Source organism: Mustela putorius, unplaced genomic scaffold (assembly GCF_011764305.1).
Source record: "Mustela putorius furo isolate JIRA1106 unplaced genomic scaffold, ASM1176430v1.1 tig00000487_pilon_pilon_pilon, whole genome shotgun sequence".
NCBI classification, from domain to species: Eukaryota; Metazoa; Chordata; class Mammalia; order Carnivora; family Mustelidae; genus Mustela; species Mustela putorius.
In genome coordinates this window covers 9,570,074-9,589,171 of record NW_025421399.1, presented here as the reverse complement: position 1 = coordinate 9,589,171, position 19,098 = coordinate 9,570,074, and the positions used below count along the sequence as shown (strand labels likewise).

Genomic DNA, 19,098 nt, shown 5'->3' with positions numbered 1-19,098 from the left:
TAACATACTTCCAAGTCGGTCCGCACGAGTGAATGGTTTACAGTGTTTGGTCAGCCTGATTTCTGAGCCAGCCTGGGAGACTCCACGTGATCATCCAGGATCTGGGCTTGCCTGGCTGGGCCCACTTCCCCCAGAGACTTAGAGGTCATGAGCATTCACGTGCTCAAACCCCAGTTTGGACACCCTAAGCCGCTACCAGAACCCAGGCATCAGCCAGGAGTCACCGCTCACTCCTAGAATTGCCAAGAATCGGTTGCTGGTTCATCACAAGGTGAACAAGGTGAAAGCCTTCTTTGGTGTGCAGGGGACAAGAACCAAGCTCCTGTCGCACTATCAAGGTTATTCACCGGGTTCTCGTAATCATTTAAATGATGTGACTATTTTCAGAGTTGACTCTCTCCTAAGAGCTGGAAGAGATCCCAGTGAAATACTATTTTTCCCCTTTTTTTTAAAGCATGAGTGCTTCCTTCCGCTAGTTCCCGTGGCCACGCAGGCTGTCTTGGACTCCCTTTCTCCAGTTGCTTGAAAAGTTTTGAGTTTTAGTTCATTACCAAGTCTCTGGCCTTTTCACCTAAATTCCAACATTTTGATTTTCCTTGCATTATCTTATTGTTTCTTAAATTTTCATGTTCAACAGCACCGCTCAACTCAGATTTGCACCGGACAGTGACAAAATGCCCAGCCCACCGGGTCAAGGGCAAAAGGTACATTGTCTGCTGAACCCACTGACAGGTGCGAGGGGCCCAGTCGCTTGGAAGTGCCCAGGTGGGCTGTCGCTAAATGCTTGGGAGCCCAGAACAGCGATGCCTTCTGATAAAGAGACATCCACTACTTTCTGGAGACTTCATTTTTTTCACAAATAAATTGTTCATTGTTATTTTTAATGGAATCGATCTGCAAAGTGGATAACCGGCCCCCACATGCTGGAAAGCCACTGGAGTAGTAAAATCACTTCCCTCCTGTCTGGGCTTCAGTTCCCCCCTATGTGATAGCATGATGGGGACACTCTTTGACCTGGAACTACTGTACGTGACTAAGGTCTATCATAACCCTCGGGACTGTGGGTGTTCTGGCCACAATTACCGCTATGTACATGGAAGTTAGGATGTCTGTAAGGAACCAAAATTGGGGGACTAACATCTCTGCCTTTCTTCCCCCAAGGAATCCTTTTGTTCTGCAACCTTGATGCCATCATGGTTATGCTGTGAATGGTGCCTGCTCCAATGACAGATTTGGAAAATTGCATCTATCCTAAGTAAGTGGGGAATTAAAAAAAAAAAAAAAAAAGCAACAACCAAAAAAAAACCACACTGCTGGTGTGTGCTGGCAGGGAAACGTCATGGAGACATTTAAGGGTTGCCTTGGGGACTTGGTCCAGGAAGGAATAGACTCAAGACTCAAGCAGATCCCAAGGAGACAGCCAAGTTGGGGCAAGTGGCTTGACCTTGACTTCCTCACCTGTGAAAGAAAAGAAGCACAGGGAGGTGGCCAGAATTAACGGGGTTGATGCCCAAAGCCGGGAAGCTCCCATGTGCTCAGCATGGGTTATCCACTACCAAAACTGTCACTTGTGATTCAAATACAGATGTTGGCTCCTTGTGGACGGTCCACCTAGAGAGTAACAAGGATTTGTCTCCGGAACCCATGTCTCCTTCCGTGATGTATCATCTAGACCTTTCGTTATGCGGAGAAGCCAATTCACATCGACAATTCAGGTGGGTATTATTTCTAATGCCAACACCAAAGTTAACTGTAACTCACACATATCCAGGTCTACCGAGAGCCAGGCTCTGTGCTAACTACCTGCATGGGTTCTGATTACTTAATTTAATCCCAACAACGTCCTTTGAGGTGGGTGCTACCATGGTCCCCATTTCCAGGAGAAGAAAACAAAGCTCCAAGCGTTGATGGAACTTGTCCAGAGTCCTACAGATGGAAAGCAGTAGAGCCTGACGCCAGAGGCTGACCTCTTCAGCAGGATTGCTAGTCTTTAGAGCGACGCTCATTCATCCAGCACCTGCTACATTACAGATTATGGGAGGAGCAGGGGTAAAGATACAGGCGGTTGGCTCATTGTTCTGGGTTGACGAGCACCCCCCACCCCCAACTTCATGTCAACCCAGAACCTGTGCACATGACCTTATTTGGAAATAGGGCCTTTGCAGATGTAATCGAGTTGATACTGGATGAGGATGGGCCCGAAAGCCAGTGACGGTGGCCTTACGAGAAGAAGGGGAGTTAAACACGCACCAGTAAGGCAGAGAGCTGGGGCAGAGAACCAAGTGATGCGTCCACAAGCCCCGGAGGCCCAGGACGGCCTGCAGCTACCAGAATCAAGAAGAGGGTCATGAAACTGATTTTCCCTTGGAGCTTCCAGAAAGAACCAACCCTGCTGACACCTTGATTCAGGACTTTTAAGTCTCCTGACCCCTGAGAGGATAAGTAGGAACTGCTTGAAGCACACGATGGGTGGTAATTTGTCGTGGGAGTCCGAGGAAGCAATATTCTAAAAGGAAAGAGACAAGAAAAAAGACACTTTCTCAAGTCACCCAGAGACCCTGTTTGGCAATAGGAGTTCTTGTCTGAAAGTCATGGTTCCCCACCGGCCGTGAGTAGGCAGGGGCCGAGCCAGCGATGAATCAATCCGTGGCCTCACAGGAAGCCCGCTTTCCTGTCAACAAAGCACAGAGAGAAAAGCTGCGGCGGACACAGACGTCGGGCCAGAGGGCCGGCCGCCGGGCCCCTGTCACAAGGCCCAGATGGAGAGGATACTTTCACAAGGGGAAGAAGAAATAGGAGAGCCCAGCACACAGTGCTTGCTTCTGGATCCCAAGGGGCCATTTCTGCTCGGGATGAGACAAAGTTGGGGGGGCGGGGGGACAGCTTGGAAGGGGAGGGTCCAGGCCTCAGAAATCTCGGTTTCAATAATGGGCCAGATGCTTCCCCACAAACCCACTCGACACCAAAAGCGGAAGTTGTTAAGTATTTGGCCACCCGGTTCCCTGTAAGGATCTAGTCAATGCTATGGATTAAATCTCTTCTTGAAAAAAAAAGAAAAGAAAAGAAAATTCCAACACACAGAATTGGGGATGACATGTCAAGGGATCTTAACCTAAAGCCCATTCACCAATACACAATGATGCATAAGTTGCCTCCTGGGCACCAGACACTGTGCTCTGTGCTAGGAGTACAAGTGGGGAAGAAGAGACATTTTTCTTCCTGAAGGCCAGAGCTAGAGGGAGGTGTCTGATTTTCCTTGGCTACCGCAGCACATGAGCATGAGTGAGAGGCTTAAAAGGACAGAAATGTAATTCTCTCCCGGGTCAGGAGGCTGGAAGTCTGAAACCAAGATGTCAGGAAGGTTGATTTCCCTCTGGAAGCTCAGAAAGAGAATCTGTTCCCTGCCTCTCTCCTGGCTTCTTGTGGCTGCCAGCGGTCCCTGGCATTCCCAGCTCGGGGACATGTCACCGTATTCCCTGCTTCTGCCTTCCCATCACCTCCTCTGGGTGTCTCTCTGTGTCCTCGCCTCTTCTTATGGGGACACTAGTCACCCTCAGTGGAAGTATCATTAAGATCCACAACTAAGGGGCACTTGGGTGGCTCAGTCGGTTAAGTGTCTGCCTTTCGCTCATGTCATGATTTCAGGGTCCTGGGATCGAGCCCCATGTTCGGCTCCCAGCTTAGCGGGGAGTCTGCTTCTCCCTCTCCCCCATTTGTGCTCTGTCTCTGTCTCTCAAATAAATAAAATCTTTTTTTAAAAAATCTTAAAAGAAAAAAAAAAGGAAATACATTTGCAAAGTCCCTGTTTCCAAATGAGGTCACATTCTGAGGTTCCAGATGGGCATGAATGGGGGGGGGAGTAGCCCTCTACTCACCCCGAAACAGGTGGTCATATGGTTACACAATCACCATGGGGAGAAGCAAGATGGTAGACAGAGAACCCGGCAACATCTGAGAAAGATTTCCCGGAGGATCTCGGGAGGGTCTCGAGACCCCAGGTGGTGAGTAGAACCTAACTCAGCAGAAGCAGTAGAAAGTGCACCAGGAAGATGGAATCAGCTAGCTGAGGCCCAGACCCAGGGAGGCCCCAAGTGAACAGAGGGGCTGCACAGAGAAGAGTGTGGAGGAGGGGCTGGTCTTGTAAGCTGCAGTACAGAGTTGGGATTGGATCCCTAGGGCCACAAAATGCCTTTGAAGAACTGGAAGCAGAGGAGTGTTCCTCGAAAGCTCACTTTGGCCGAGCTGGGGTGGATGGACCAGAGTAGGGAAGACCAGATGCGTGGAGCCCCGAGGGTCTGTATCACCACAGAAGCTCTGGGCTCCAGGATACAAGTGGCTGAGACACTGTGGCGATGGCCCCAGCAGGGTCCTAACCAGCTAGCTGGAACGCTTCCCACTGAGCCGGACGGCGGAGTTAAATGCAGCGCCGGTAGGATCTGAGCTGGGGGGTCAGATCGCCGTCCGCCTAAGATGTGTACCCAGAAGTCTGAACGCTCTGATCCGTGTCCTCTTTCTGAGCAGGAAAGGGGCTTATGAACATCCAGACCCACTGGGATACACAAGCCCTTCCCTCTGATGGTCCCTTGGAGTTACGTGTGCCCTTCCTCAGACGAGTAAGTCCAGTCTGCTCACAGCTAAGTCCTCTTACCTTCGTGTGCCTCGCTGACTCCCTGTTCTTCAAAGGTCACTTCTCCCCCGAACCCCCAGTTGGATTCTGCAGCCTCCCTTGCAGACTCCAAAAATCCCCGATGCAGGCTCAGTACAACTTTCTTTGTAACCTGTCCCCTCCCGCAGACGATAAGTAGCAGAGGTAAGTTGTTCACCTCTGTATTCCCAGCTCCTAACACACACACACACGCACATGCACGTGCACACACACACACACACAGGCACACACATGTACCCTGAATGTTATCAGACGGGTGAGTGCATGGATTTCTTCAAGATGCTGTACTGGCTTCAAACCAAATTAGTCAATCAATTAACTAAGTCAACACGGACCCATCAATTGTTCTTCAAGGGCACTAGGCTGACCCTTCCCACAGAGAGTCCGGCATCCCAAGGGATGCTGCCTCGCCCCCTTCAAGACTTACCTCATTCCTTCAGCAGCCATCTGATCCAGGTGGACAGTGTCCTTTGTTTCTGCCCAGTTCGCCCCCAGGTCCCCCCACCCCATGTCATCTGCCAAAATGATCACGAAATTCGGCTTCTGGCCTCTTGTGTCCCCATTGTAGGAAAAATCTACAAATGGATACAGGCCTCCCAAGAAAGTCACCCCCACAAGCAGAACCTTTAGAAAAAGCCAGCCCATGGTGGGGTGACAGGAGGGTAATAGTTGTCTGGAGTGACCGTGGGCCACAGCTAGAGATTTTTCCGAGAGCTTCCTCCTGCTCCCGTTCAGGGCAGAGAGTTGGCAAGAAGATACCGGTGGCGGTGGTCCCGTTCGGGGTGGTCCCTAGAAGGGTGGTGGGCTTACAGAAATGAGTCCCCCACTTGGAATCCTCATTCAAGAGAGTCAGGAAACTTGCAACCCTGAATGTGGTTTGTCTCCCTGCAGCTCCGAGGGAGGGACCGGCTGTGTGCGCGACCGTCAGCCCTCAGTGTCAACAACGGCTCTTTGGCCACTTAGCAAAGGACCCGTCTGGACTCGGGGATGTCAGCGCTGGAGCTGGAGCCGTGCGTCTGTGTTCGGGACTCCAGCTGGTGAGTGCAGGATCGATTCTCCCATCTGCAGAACACCTGGACGTTCTAGAAGCCGCAGTCAGCCTGGAGTGAGTTTCTCAGTTCCAGATGGTTGACGGCTTCATGTTTCTGCAAGGTTTCCTGAAAGAACAAAAATTGACAAGAAAACAGAGTTAAATCTGCCAGAGCAGCTGTGTTGTACTCAGTAGCTTAGGAAATAATCTCTTTTCCATGCCAACAGATGTTTTCCTTCTCACTCGAATATGTAGCTGGTTCATCCGTTTCTCCACCTGAGGCATGGTGATGAGAGTGCTGGGGATGGACCTCCGATCACGGGGCTGGGAGCGCCATCAGCGAGGAGGCCTCTGAACTCACTCACTACACGGATGGGGACACTGAGGCCCGGTGCCCTGGACGGGGCGAGGGCCAGCGCCCAGCTCTGTGAAATCCCAGCTCTTCCCCACGCCCACCCTACCACGCGTCTCTGATTCCCAAGAAATCATGACCTTCTCAAACCCATTGAAAATTCTAGAAGAAAGAGTGAGATCTGTGTGATCAAGACATGATTCTTTCTAATGGTCATGCTGTCAACTACTATTTCTCGGTAAAATTCTTGACGGAAAATGATCATTCGAGAAAAAAAAGAAACGTGAAGAAAATTAACGGTATACGGGGCACCTGAGTGGCTCAGTGGGTTAAGCCTCTGCCTTCGGCTCAGGTCATGATCCCAGGGTCCTTCCATTTCAGTGTCTGTATAATAAAGTTTTATTGGAACTGTCAAGGAAAAAGTCACTCAAGGATGCCTGGGAGGCTCTGTTGGTGGAGCGCCCGCCTTGGTTCGTCTCAGGTCATGATCCCAGGATCCTGGGATTGAGCCCCGCATCAGGCTCTCTGCTCAGCGGGGAGCCTGCTTCCCCCTCTCTCTCTGCCTGCCTCTCTGCCTACTTGTGATCTCTCTCTCTCTCTCTGTCAAATAAATAAATAAATAAATTTTTTTTAAAAAAAGAAAATTAATGGTATAATCTAGTGGAGAGTGTACAGGTACTTAAGGTAGAACATTTGAGTTTATGGTTTGAAATGTTTCACCATAAAGTGTCAGCATTTCCAAAAAAGGTTAATGGAAATTGTCCCTTTATATCTTGATGATGTAATTTTTATTAAAATCTAAAGACGTGCTCAACCAGAGCTTCTCCCACTTGGGTGTACATAGAAGTCAGCTACAGGCCTTATCAAATGCAGGTTCATAGGAAAAAGGCTGGGGTATGTTTAACAAGCTTCCGGGTGAGACCTCTATCGCCCTTAAATCGCACTTGGAGCACCAAAAGGCTTAGAAAGAAATACATCATGATTCTTATCCAAGGAGAAAATGAATGTAAACTGGAGATGCTTAACCTACTGGAGATAATGCAACTTCAGTGACAAGACGAAAGGCACAAATCAGGTCGAATTTTAAAAAACGGGAACTGTGGGGAGCCTGGGTGGCTTAGTTGGTTAAGCCACTGCCTTGGCTCAGGTCATGATTTCAGGGTCCTGGGATCAAGCCCGGTGTTGGGGGTCCCTGCTCATCAGAGAGCCTGCTTCTCCCTCTGCCTCTGCACCCCCCTCTGTTTGCTCTTTCTTGCACGTTCTCGCTCTTAAATAAATAAATAAAATCTTTTTTAAAGAAAGAAAAACAGGAATTGAAGGTTATGTTTTCAGCTGCAGATTGCAAATGGGGACCATAGAATAAAACCATATCACCCCAACTTCACTTGAAATCCCTAAATTTACAAGGTTCCTAAGGAGGCACAGACTTGAAATTCTAGACTGAGTAAAAAAGCTGTTGGGACACCCAAGCCATTGAGAGGATTAGAGGAGAACAAATACATAAAGATGCTACTGGGGCTGGCATTACGATAGACGTGATGTGCAGTTCTGTATCCCTTCCCTTGAGGAAGCCAACCCAACTGCCAGCCCAAGCGGATGGGGGCGGTTGTGTATGTAAATTCTGCAAGACCCAGATAAACTCAAAAGGATGGGCAGATACATACTTAATCAAAATAAAAGGGAGTTCAAGTAAACAGTCATGGTCATCTGGAGGCGAATGAATCAATTGTTCAGAAATGCAAATTCTTCTCTTTTCCAAGAGGAGAGTTATTCTTTCAAACTCAATTAGATTCAACCAGTATTTGTTGATCTTGAGGCCCCAAAGATTTCTCCCTTTCTAGAAGAAGAAAGAGCCCTTGCACAAGGAGGGCGCCCAACAAACACTTGTTGACCTGCTGGTTGATTCCCAGCCTCATTCTACTGGCTTCTGACCATTAGCAACAATCATAGGAGGCTTTTCTTCTTAAAGCTACTTAGCTTGGAACTCTAGAGTGGCCTCATTCTTGGTCAGTAATCCATTTTGGAATGACCCAACGCGAAGGACTCCAGGGGAAAAAAAATTCACTTAAGAAAAAAGCTGAAATTAAGGTGGGAACATAAATAAACAGATTGTTTTTCTTAACAGTTCCATGATAAAACATTCCTTTGAGGATTTTCAAAGAGAATCATTAATACTTAAAAATTTCACCAAACGGAAATAAGCTAATTTAGCCAGGACGCCATTGCATTATCCTTCATGCCCCTACCTCCAGGGAGATATTTCATCTTTTCCCATTTATTTTTTTAAACTACAGTGAAAAGGCAAACCAGACATTCAAAGAATGGACCCAAAGCCATGGACTTTGATTGAGCTCCAAACTGACATTATAGAAAACAAGATGGCGGTTTCTTAAAAAATTAAAAATGACCATATGATCCAGCAATCGCACCTCTGGGTATCTATCCAGAGAAATGAGATCAGTATCATGAGATATTGGCATCCTGTGTTGACTGCATTATTCACAATCACCAAGATATGGGAACAACCTCCGTGTCCATGAACGAACGAAGAAAGAAAATGTACGGCATGTAGAATCTATACACAATGGAATAGTATTCAGCCTTGAAAAAGGAGGATCGTGGAAACGAAAGTTTTGCCATTTGCAAAAACCTTGATAAACCTGGAAGACATTACCGTGAGTGCAGTAAGCTGGGCACAGGAAGACAAATATCATCTCACTTACACATGAAATCTAAAAAAGTCCAACACATAGAAGCAAAGAGGAGAATGGTAGGTGTTAAGTGTCCCCACCACAAAAAATGTAAAACACGTGCAACTGAACGAGGTGATGGGTGTGCTCATGAGACTGTAGACATCATTTCATATTGTCTATGTAATCAAAGCATCACATCATACGCAGTACACACATACACGTTTTGTCGATCACACCTCAGTGAAGCTGGGGGGAGGTTTTTAAAAGATGCAGCCTGAGACTTTTCGCCCCTCATCTGAGGTTCTCTTCCCAATTTTCTTTATGCACCACCCTGCCCCTCTCAGAAGGGAGAGTGGGCAGAGGCAGGGAGCATTGTCTGTGGTCTAAGGAAGAAAAGGGGAGTCTTTGGGAAATAGAGCGTCCCCTTCTCCATCCACTGGGCTGGAAGGAATGTGACCACCTGACACAACAATCCCTCAAGGAAGACCCATGTGCTCCATCCAAGCAGAACAAACTGGGATAGATCCCTGCTGGGCGCAAGTATGAGCCACCCCCCACGCCTCGATGCTCCCCGGGCAGCCCGAGGGTGAACTTGAGTTGTCCATCCACTCAGCAATGATCTGTCTTCTTCTCTACGAACCCTACTGAAAAGCAAGTGTTCTGGATCTGCTAAATTTTGGTTCTGGGTTCGCTTCTGGGGAAAGGTGCTCTTGAGCGGTAGAAGGACTGGCAGGCAGTGGTCGGCCAGAAGGGCCGGGAACGGAATGGCATGAGTCAACCGAAGACACGCTACGGTGTCTGAAGCCCAGGCCTGGGAGTCCACCACCTGACCTGGTTCCCCGAGGACCTCCCTGCGGCCAAGCAGCCTGCTAGAGGGCCTTGAGAACAGCTGAAATAACAAGAAGGTTGGGCAGAACTTCTGGCAAAGGGCTCTGTTGGTTTTCCAGAGACAAAGCTTCTGATGAGCCAAGGCCAAAAAAGAGAGAGGCGCAGCGGGAGCGTGATCTCCGGCGGCCGAGCTCTGTTCCTTTACCTGCCAAGTCATAGCATGGTCATGCGCCGGCGGGGACCAGGAGTCACAGGGGGATGGCCGGAGGGGGAGGGGGTGGAGCCTCGGGTCTCGGCTGCCCACGTGCAGTCTGCACCCATCACGACCCCTCCACACCCTCCCACCCCCGTGCCTTGTCCAGCAAACGCAGACTAAATGACAGGCCTCAGTCTAGATGCTGTGCGTACGGCAGGGAAAGAAACACAAAATCCTGCCCTCAAGCTGCTTCTTTTCTTGTGGTGTGGGGGGGGTGGTGGTTGGGGGGAGCGCGGGGGAAGAAATGAAATGAGCCAAACGTCAGTGCTGGGGAGGAAAAAAAATCAAGGGGAAGCGGCTCATGGGGCGCAAAGTGAAGAAGGTGATGCTTCCAGAAGGCTCTGCAGGAGGTAAGAGAGGAAGCAGTGCAGCTATGGGACGTTGTGCACCAGAGAGGACTGCCGGGCAGGGTGGCCAGCGGGGCAAAGGGCGGTCACGGTGAGGGCAGCAAACAGCGGAGGGAGGAAGCCTGAGTTCCAACCCACACATCCCAGAATTCGCCCCTGCCCTGCCGGGAAAACGGGGTGGAAAGGGAAGGTGAGAATCAGGGGTCAGTTGCACCTGTCCAGGAGAGCCCAGGTGAGAGACGGTGCGGGGGAGAGGCAAGCCCAGTGACCAGGGCACAAAATCTAAGGTGGTGGCACTCCTTCTCAGTGCCCACGTGTGCTCACGTGACTCTAACAGTGAGCAACTCCTGGAATTTTGCCTCGCCCGCATCCAGGTGCAAGCGGTGAGGAACCAGACGGTCTGGGGAACCAGACGAACAGTTATTCAGGGTTATTTAATGTCTGTGTGTAATCAAGATCCTCATGGGAAAAAACAGAGAAACATCTTTGTGGTCCCTTTCTTTGTCCTAAGGTCCTCCCTAACAGGCCAGTTCGGGGGGAGGGGGGAGTGGCAGCTCAGAAAGATTGCTTTCTTTAGAGTATATCTGGGGGGGGGGGTCTGTCTTAGCTCAACAGAAGAGGTAAAGGTGATTTTTTAAAATTTCTTTTTCTTTCAGTTTTATTGACATGTAATTGACACACAGGACTGTCTAAGCTTAAGGTATACAACGTGATGATGTGATTTATATATACTGTGAAATGATCGCTAAAATAAGTTTAGTTAACAGCCACCACATTCTGGGGCTCCTGGGTGGCTGAGTCGGTGAAATGTCTGCCTTTGGCTCAGGTCACCATCCCAGGGTCCTGGGATGGAGTCCTGGGTCAGGTTCCCTGCTCAACAGGGAGCCTGCTTCTTCCTCTCCCTACTCCCTTCTCGTGTTTTCTCTTGTTATCTCTCTCAAATAAATAAATAAAATCTTTTTTTTTTTTTTTTTTACATCCATCACTTCCTATAGATACAAGAAAAAAGGGAGAGAGAAATGGTTTCTTCTTCATGGTGAGAACCTTTAGGATCTACTGTCCTAGCAACTTTCAAGTAGACCAAAAAGCAGTGTTAACTATAGTCATCATGTGATACCTTATGCCCCCAACACTTATTTATCTTATAATGGGAGCAAGCCAGACCCTATCGGGAATATTCTTTCTGTGAACCCAACAATTCCAGGAAGCTCGTCCACGTGTGGGGCATATGACCTCCTGCATAGCGTTAGCTCAAACCACCTGTTGGAACCGTCACAGAAGGAAGCTATGTGGCAGAGCCAATTTGGGAGAGCAGAGGTAGCATCAGGCCATGCCTCTGTGAGTTCAACAGCCCTGGAGAAATTATATCTGGGTCCTCGAACGCATGTCAGAAGAAGAGAGAAAGTAGATGGGCCTCCGAATGACACCCTTTCGCTAAAATGCTATCCTCCCCTTGGGAAGAAATGTCCCAAGAAATGTGACCAGGCACCACAGATCAAGGTCAATCACCTGAAATCCGCTCCCTGCTTGCTGAATTTTGAAGGACTTTTTACAAAGCAGTATTTACTTCTCATTTGCAATAAGTAAATTCTACAGAAGTTGTCAAACATACAAAAGTTGAGAAACTCATGCGTCCGGACCCAGCATCTTGACTCAACAGCTATCAGCACGTGTCCAGCCCGTTGTCATCTGTGCTCCCTTCTACTTGTCTGCTTCTCGTCCTCCAAGTACCCTGGATTATTTCTGAAATGAACCTCAGGTATCATGTAATTTCATCCAACATTGTTTCTATATGTTTCTCTAAAAGATAAGAATTCTTTCAGAATATAACCACAACCCTATTCATAGCCACTTTTCAAAATTAACAACGTGTTAGTATTCTCAACACTCCAGGGTTTAAGTCAGCGTTTATACTCTGCTGTCTTGCCAAAGTTTTATTTTCTTAATTCTTTTACAATTTTTTTTTTTTTACTCTACTAGATCCGCACAAAGCCCACCACAAATTACATTTGGTTCATGTGTCGCTTCTCTTTTCATTTATAAGTTCCTCCTCTCTCTTCCCTGCAATATATTTGTAAATAAATTCAGCTGTTTGTCCTGTGAAATTTCTCAATTTTGGACCTGACTGTAGCCCATGGTGGGATTTAAAATGTCCCCAGAGCCCCCGTTTCCGTGTTCACTGACTTATAGATCTAGCAGTGAGATCTGATTCACGTCTGAATTTTTCTGGCAGGCCTACCTCCTCCCTCTGATGCTTCTCCCTGTCATGGTAAGATTGATCCGTGGTTCGTGTGTCAAACTTTCATTATTCCCTTTGTCAGTTTTGCATGAGAATTGGAAACTTCCTACTAAACGCCACGTGCCATCTTTTCTATTTTTGCAGATGTCTCCTTTCCCAGGTTTTATTCTACCTCTGTAATGCAATGCACGAGATTCTGCGGGGAGTGGAATATTCATGTCCTCCCAAAATTTGTATGTTGAAGCCCTCTTTCCCTGTGTGATGGTATTGAGCTGGGGCCTTTGGGAGGGAATTGGGGTTGGATGAGGTCATGAGGGTAGGACCCTTGTGATGGGACTGGTTCCCTTTTAAGAAGAGACCGGAGAGGGGTACCTGGGGGGCTCAGTCATTAAGCATCAGATGCCTTTGGCTCAGGTCATGATCCCAGGGTCCTGGGATTGAGCCCCGTTTTGGGCTCCCTGCTCAGTGGGGAGCTGGCTTCTCCCTCTCCCTCTGCTGCTCCCATGCCCCTGCGCTCTCTCTCTCTCTCTCTGTTGAATAAATAAATAAAATCTTTAAAAAAAGGAGAGACCAGAGAGCTGGGTCTTTCTCTCTAGCAGGTGAAGACACATCAAGAAGGTGACCTTCATCAAGTTAGAAGAGAGCCCCCGCCAGGCACCTACTCAGCCGGCACCTTGCTCTAAAACTTCCCAGCCTCCGGAACTGTGACAAATACCGTTCTGTTGCGTGAGCCCCCCGGTCTGTGGTGTTTTGTGATGGCAGCCCAAGCCCACTAACACAGATTCTAGCTGGGCCTAACCCAGCACCTCCGAGGCTGAGGTCAAGGCATAGGAAGTAGGGGGAAAGACCAAAACCTGGTGGAGGGCGGGGCGGGGTGGGGGTGCCTCATGTTCAGTGCAATGAGGTACTTGGCATATGTGCCTTTTGGGAAATTGATTTGGGGGAGTGTGGTGACCTGTTTCCAGAAGAATGTGTGCCCAGGATTTGACACCGTTGTTTCCTAGCTATGTGATCTTGGATAAGCACCAAAAATAGAAAAATAAAATTAAAAAAAAAAAAAATCCCTGTGCCTCAGTTTACCCATTTACCTGAAAAACAGAGCCATGGTAAACTTCCTCCCCCGCCACCAAACACAATGTGTGCGTGAAATACTGGAGCTTGAGTATCCGCTGTCAGTAAGTGCTCAGAAACATTGTATTTCATGCCCCTGTGGTGTTGAGGATCAAGAGAGAGCAAATACGAGAACGAGAACGCTTTGAAAAAAAGTACGATACAGGCCCAGAGGCTTCCTAAAATTAATATGAAGCACAACTATTCTGAGTGTCGATGGTGAGATCCGGGCTCCGTGTAGCTCCTGGCTGTCTTGGTCATACCCGTTTGCCAGCGTGCTCTGCTGGTCAGTTCCGGAGCCACAAACGCCATGGTCACAAACCAGCAAAAGGGAAAGTGAAGAGTCCTCCTGGTTTGTGTTTTCAGAGCTCCCAACTACAGTTCCTTGTCACACGGTGCCATGGTGGTCTGTGCCATTCCGGCTAAATCTGACTAGGTCCCTGTGCCTGGACAGACGTTGGTGAGAGCTGACACGGTTTCTGGAGTACACGGCCTACCAGCAAATCTGGTTTTAGACAGTTTTAACAGTATGAGGTTAAGTGGAGATGCAGAGAAGGTGTGAAGGAAATCTCCCCTTGGATGCCATTGAAAGTGGGAATTACATGTTAATATCAGAAACATCCGAAAAATGATTTGCTGGTGACCCTGGGCTAAGTGCTCCAGCCGGAAAGGTCACAAATCTCGGCTGTAAGGTGCATCAGGATAAGAATGTCTGTGTGTTTTATGCACTGCATAATCCTGGTACCTAGCCCAGAGGGAGTCCAATCAATATTTGCTGAATGAAGGCATCTAACTCGAACAACTAGGGCCAAGCCTGCTCCGTCCCGCCCCAGAGAAAGCTCAGCTCTGTCTCATTGCTTCCCTAACCTCGGATGGGCTTTGTGAGTTCCCCTTCCTCTGAGGTCCTCCCTCGTAGAAGTGCACTTGGGGAAATGCTGCTTTAGGTAATAATCACACGAGTGTCCTGTCTTCTGAACCAGACAGTCAACACTTGGAGATGAGGGACCCCGTTCTCTGGGGTGTGGTTTTGTGGTCCGGGAAACAACCGCACTCATCAGGGCAGCGATGAGCAGAGGCCGCCCAGATGGCAGAGTGATGGCTGTGGGAGGGCAGGACGGATACTCTGTGTCCCCAGTCCTACCGTGGACCCCTACCAAGCATCTGGGCTCCCCTAAGGAGGCCAGAGCCCTCCATCAACCATGACCATGACAGGACAGAGGCCCTCCAGGCCTCCCATCATGGAGCAGCCTGGAGCAGCCACCTAGCTTCCTCAAACCATCCCCTTAGCCATACGGAAATGAGCGGATACATGGCTCCTAAAGGGTTAAAATGGAAGCTTAACACTGTGTATTGTTCCAAGGAGCAGCAGGACAGGCTGTGCGTGTTTAGACAAGAAGGGGGGAGAGCCAGCATCTCCCTTTAGGCAAGAAACATAGCAGGAAAGCAGGTTTTTATTCCTTGGCCTTGAGCAACATGATGGGTGGGGCAACAGTTCTCCGAAGCAAGCCTGATATAATCGGGGCAAACCCAGTGGTCCCACACGCTTGCCATCCTGGCCAATTAGATTTCGTGACTGCCACTGTGGCTTAAACTTGTAACACGGCATGTTCTTTATTCCTAAAAGCAATGTGATGAAAATCACTTTGTTCCGACAATCCTGATTCTTGTGTTGCTGTTAGTACGTTCACAATAGGCTCGAGATCGTTTTTTAGAGACTTTCTCGAGGCAGCATTCTCTCTTTTTCTTCTCCCTTTAAGTAGAAAGAGGATCACAAAACTCTAGACGTGTGGGGACACCTGGGTGGCTCAGTCGGTTAAGGGGCTGCCTTTGACTCAGGTTGTGATCCCAGGGACCTGCTCAGTGGGGAGTCTGCTTCTCCCTCCCCCTGTTCTTGCTCTCTTTCTCTCTCCCTCTCAAATAAATAAAATCCTTAAAAACAAAAAAGACTAATATGTCTAAGAACAAATATCAGTGTTAACATCAAGTAAAACTTACTGCAGAGTGAATGAGACGTACCCAGTGACATCAGGCATGATAGAGGTCAGATCATCAGAGGCCATGGGTGGGGAGGTGACCTTCCTGTCTGCAAACCCAGCACCATCCGCTGTTCACCCCTCTCCCTCCCCCTTGCCAGTCCTTGTAAGGTTTTTCCTGGTTCTAGGCCTCTCTAGTCTCCATCCTCAACCCCCCAGCCAAGAATTAGAGAAACGCACATCACTAAGCTGCTAAGCCCCTTACACACTTTAACCCAGTTAACCTAGCAAGACAGAACTAAGCACCCCCCCCCCCAACCAGGACAACCCTGTGCAGCATTATTATCCTCCTTTCAGGGATGAGCAGACAGAGGTAGACAGAAGTTCAGCGATTCGCCCAGCTAAGTGACACGGTTAGGTGAGAGCAGGGCTGGGATTCACGCTCAGGCTCCAGGGTCCACACCCACGTGCCTCTTACACTGTAGCTCTCAATTACACAGACCCTACCTTCCCTCACATGGCCCATGGTGGTGACTCCAGGTTTGTTTTCTCACCCCGGGGATCCAAGAGGGTAGGGACCACCGCCTTCTCGTCCTCCTTTTAATATAGACCATCCCCAGTGGCCTGCACATGTTTGTGCTGGGGTATCCTCTAAAAGAATGTGGAAAAACAATAAACCCTCCCCATGTCAGTCAGCATAGGCCGCCATAACAAAACACCTTAGACTGGGTGACTTAAACAACAGAAATTCATTTTTTCACAGTCTGGTGGCTGGAAGTCTGGGATGCAGAGCCCAGCACAGTCTGGGTGAGGGCTCTGTCCCTGGCTTGCAGATAGCTGCCTTCTGATTGTGTCCCCCAAGGCTCTCTTCCTCTTCTTTAAAGGGCACTCATCCCATCATGGGGGCCCCACTTCATGGACCTCATCTAACCTAATCACCTGCCAAAGGCCGATCTCCAAATCCTATCACACTGGAGGTCAGGGCTTCAACATATGAATGGTTGGGGGGGGGGCAAACATTCAGCAAAAATGCAAACATGCAGTTTTAAACAGTTTTAAAGTATGTTCAATGCTTTATCACAGCTTCAAAAGATATTGTTTCAATTGTATCCATAAATGATCTTTACAGTAAAATGATTTTACACCAATCTTTCAAACGTATGCAGTGTAAGATAAACATCAGAGTTGTGTGCCTGGGTGGCTCAATCAGTTAAGCGACTGCCTTCAGCTCAGGTCATGATCCTGGACTCGCATCGGGCTCCCTGCTCTGCAGAGTCTGCTTCTCCCTCTGACCCTCTCCACATCTCATACTCTCTCATTCTCTCTCTCTCAAATAAATAAATAAATAAAATCATTTAAAAAAATATATAAACATCAGAGTCATATAAAAACCATCATCATTCATTTAAAAATTACATGGGAACATCATTCTTTAGGTTCGGAATTGTCTATCATTTCTTTTCTCTCTTTTTCAAAACGGTATTTCCATTCTGTCTCAATACAATGTGCTTATTTATTCAAAAGTACTTAATGACCCTATTTCTGTGAGCACAGATTTTGTATACAAATTGAAATTTACGCCTTTGTGTGTAAATGGAAATTGTTACTTACACTTCAAGGTTAAAGAAAATCCCTCCCCAGTTGAATTATTATCGCAATTAGTACTATAAGGGATCATTTGTCAACGAACAACATATATGGTATATTTGGACAAGCTCTTACTACTGCAGAAGCAACTTTACAAGATGAGTGGGGGATGGGACATATTGACTTGAAGAAAGAGGCTTCCCTGGCACCGTATTTGGGTATTAGCCCCAGAGACAGTTTCAGCTGGAACAGAGCCCCCTAGTGAGATCCTGGCTCTGGTTATGAGGGAGAAGCCACGCGTGCGAGACTAACCCAGCACCAGGCCTGCCCCACAGTGGGTCCTTGGACAAATCAGCTTTAGGACAGAGCTCATGTTCCAGAAAACAATTGCCCTAAAATGATCTGTGTCTCAGGCCCCTTGGCAAATCTGCAAATCTCCCCAGGAGCACATGTGCCCATCTGAAGGGTCCTGTCTTCCTTCAAACTGTTAAATGTGGGGTCTGGGGGACACTCCACCACCCACAAGATAAACCCCATGGATCTACCCGGAATTCTTACGAGAATGCCTGTGGGCTTCTCTGCTGTCGGGAGACGCAGATATCAAGTTTTAAAGCAAGAATTCGCTTTGCTCAAATACACAAGGGTCCCGTTTCCAACCCCCCCCCCCCAGCCCCCGCAACACACTCATCTCCTGGCACAGGCCCTCAGGTGAGATGGTGGGTGGTGGTGCGGAATCAGGAGGAGGAAGAGTAAATGAGTGAGTGGGAGAGCAACACCTCCCAAAGGAGTCCCCTCCAGTGCTCCTCCTCTTCATGGCTGCTCTGAAGACCCACCCCGAGCTCCAGACAAGATTCCTTTCAATCTACTTACCCAAGTTTAAGTTCTCACGGGCTGGTAAATGCAGTGAGCTTATTTGCAAGCCAGGGTCATATCTGCCTAGCAACCCAACATGAAGGCTAGAAGGGCTATAAACGTAGACAGAGAACAGGCTGGCCAACTTTGCACAAAGGAATCTGTTCTCATGCAAATGACCCAAAGCAAGATGGCTGGAGAGAGCAAGCAGAGGGGAGAGCCTCAGGAGCCAATTTATTTCCCCAGAAGATGTTGACGGACTTTTTAAGGGCACCATCACAGCCTTGCCCACTGTAGATGAAAGACCCCAGGGGTTCTGCTGCCACTGGGGTTACGGCAGACACAACAGAAGAGGCTAAACGGGGAGCTGAACCCTGAACTTAATATCCTGATTTTTCTGGTTCTGTACTCCAGACTCCAAGGGTTCTTTTGTTCGTATTTAGAACTAAACAGAGTTAGTTTTGTTTGGGGGGGTTTTGATTAGCATGGTAATGCAGTGCTTTCCCTCTCTTTGCTTTCCCGGGAGGAGTGAAAAAAAAAGCAGGGGTTTTCACGCTTGGTCTCACTAGGAAAGGGACCAAGGTGAAGCCAGCCTCTAACCAGGGCAAGCAAAAGTCACTGGCTTGTGGCTTGCAAGACTAGGCCGAGACTGGGTTTCCAACCCCACCCCCCTTCCCCAAAAGCAGGTGGCAAATGTCATCTCTGGATGAGCTTTAGCTACAGAAAGGGCCAGGGTGTGTCTATAAATGTTCTGAAGCCTTGGGTGAAGCCCTGCAGTGCTCTGAGCCTCGACTTTTCTCATCTGTACAATGAGGAGAGTGCTGACTGCAGAATGTTACTGATGGGGTGAATGTTAGCTCACATGTATGGCATTTAATAGTATTGGGAACAAAGCAAACATGCAAAAAATTAATAGGCCTAATAATATTAATAAAATAATAGCAACTTAGTATGACTAGCATCATTACAGTTATGCCTCCTCAACAGCCAGTGCTTTTCACTCTGGTCAGATACTCAGATGAGACTTTCTCAATCATTCATTCATACCTAGAACTTTTGGCATAATTTGCCTAATGTTTTAAATCAAGAAGCCCAAGCACCAGGAACTTCCAGGACTTGATCAGAATCACTCAGTTATAAATACTGGGCTACACCCATAGGTTCC

General features: G+C 48.3%; 1 protein-coding gene across 9 annotated transcripts in view; it reads right to left on the bottom strand.

Moving 5' to 3' along the window:
- ARSG (arylsulfatase G) overlaps positions 1 to 19,098 on the bottom strand; it is a 103,453-nt gene that overhangs the window by 58,218 nt on the left and 26,137 nt on the right. For 8 of the 9 annotated variants that reach the window (XR_006607016.1, XR_006607017.1, XM_013054503.2 and 5 more), the window contains one exon: positions 5,094 to 5,823. Coding sequence is in view for 7 of the 9 variants with exons in the window: in XM_013054503.2 (XP_012909957.1) it covers positions 5,094 to 5,311 (218 nt within the window). In the remaining 2 variants the exon portion in view is untranslated. Of the gene's footprint in view, positions 1 to 5,093; positions 5,824 to 17,951; positions 17,971 to 19,098 lie in introns of those variants that run through there. The other variant, XM_004749099.3, reaches the window with a different exon arrangement.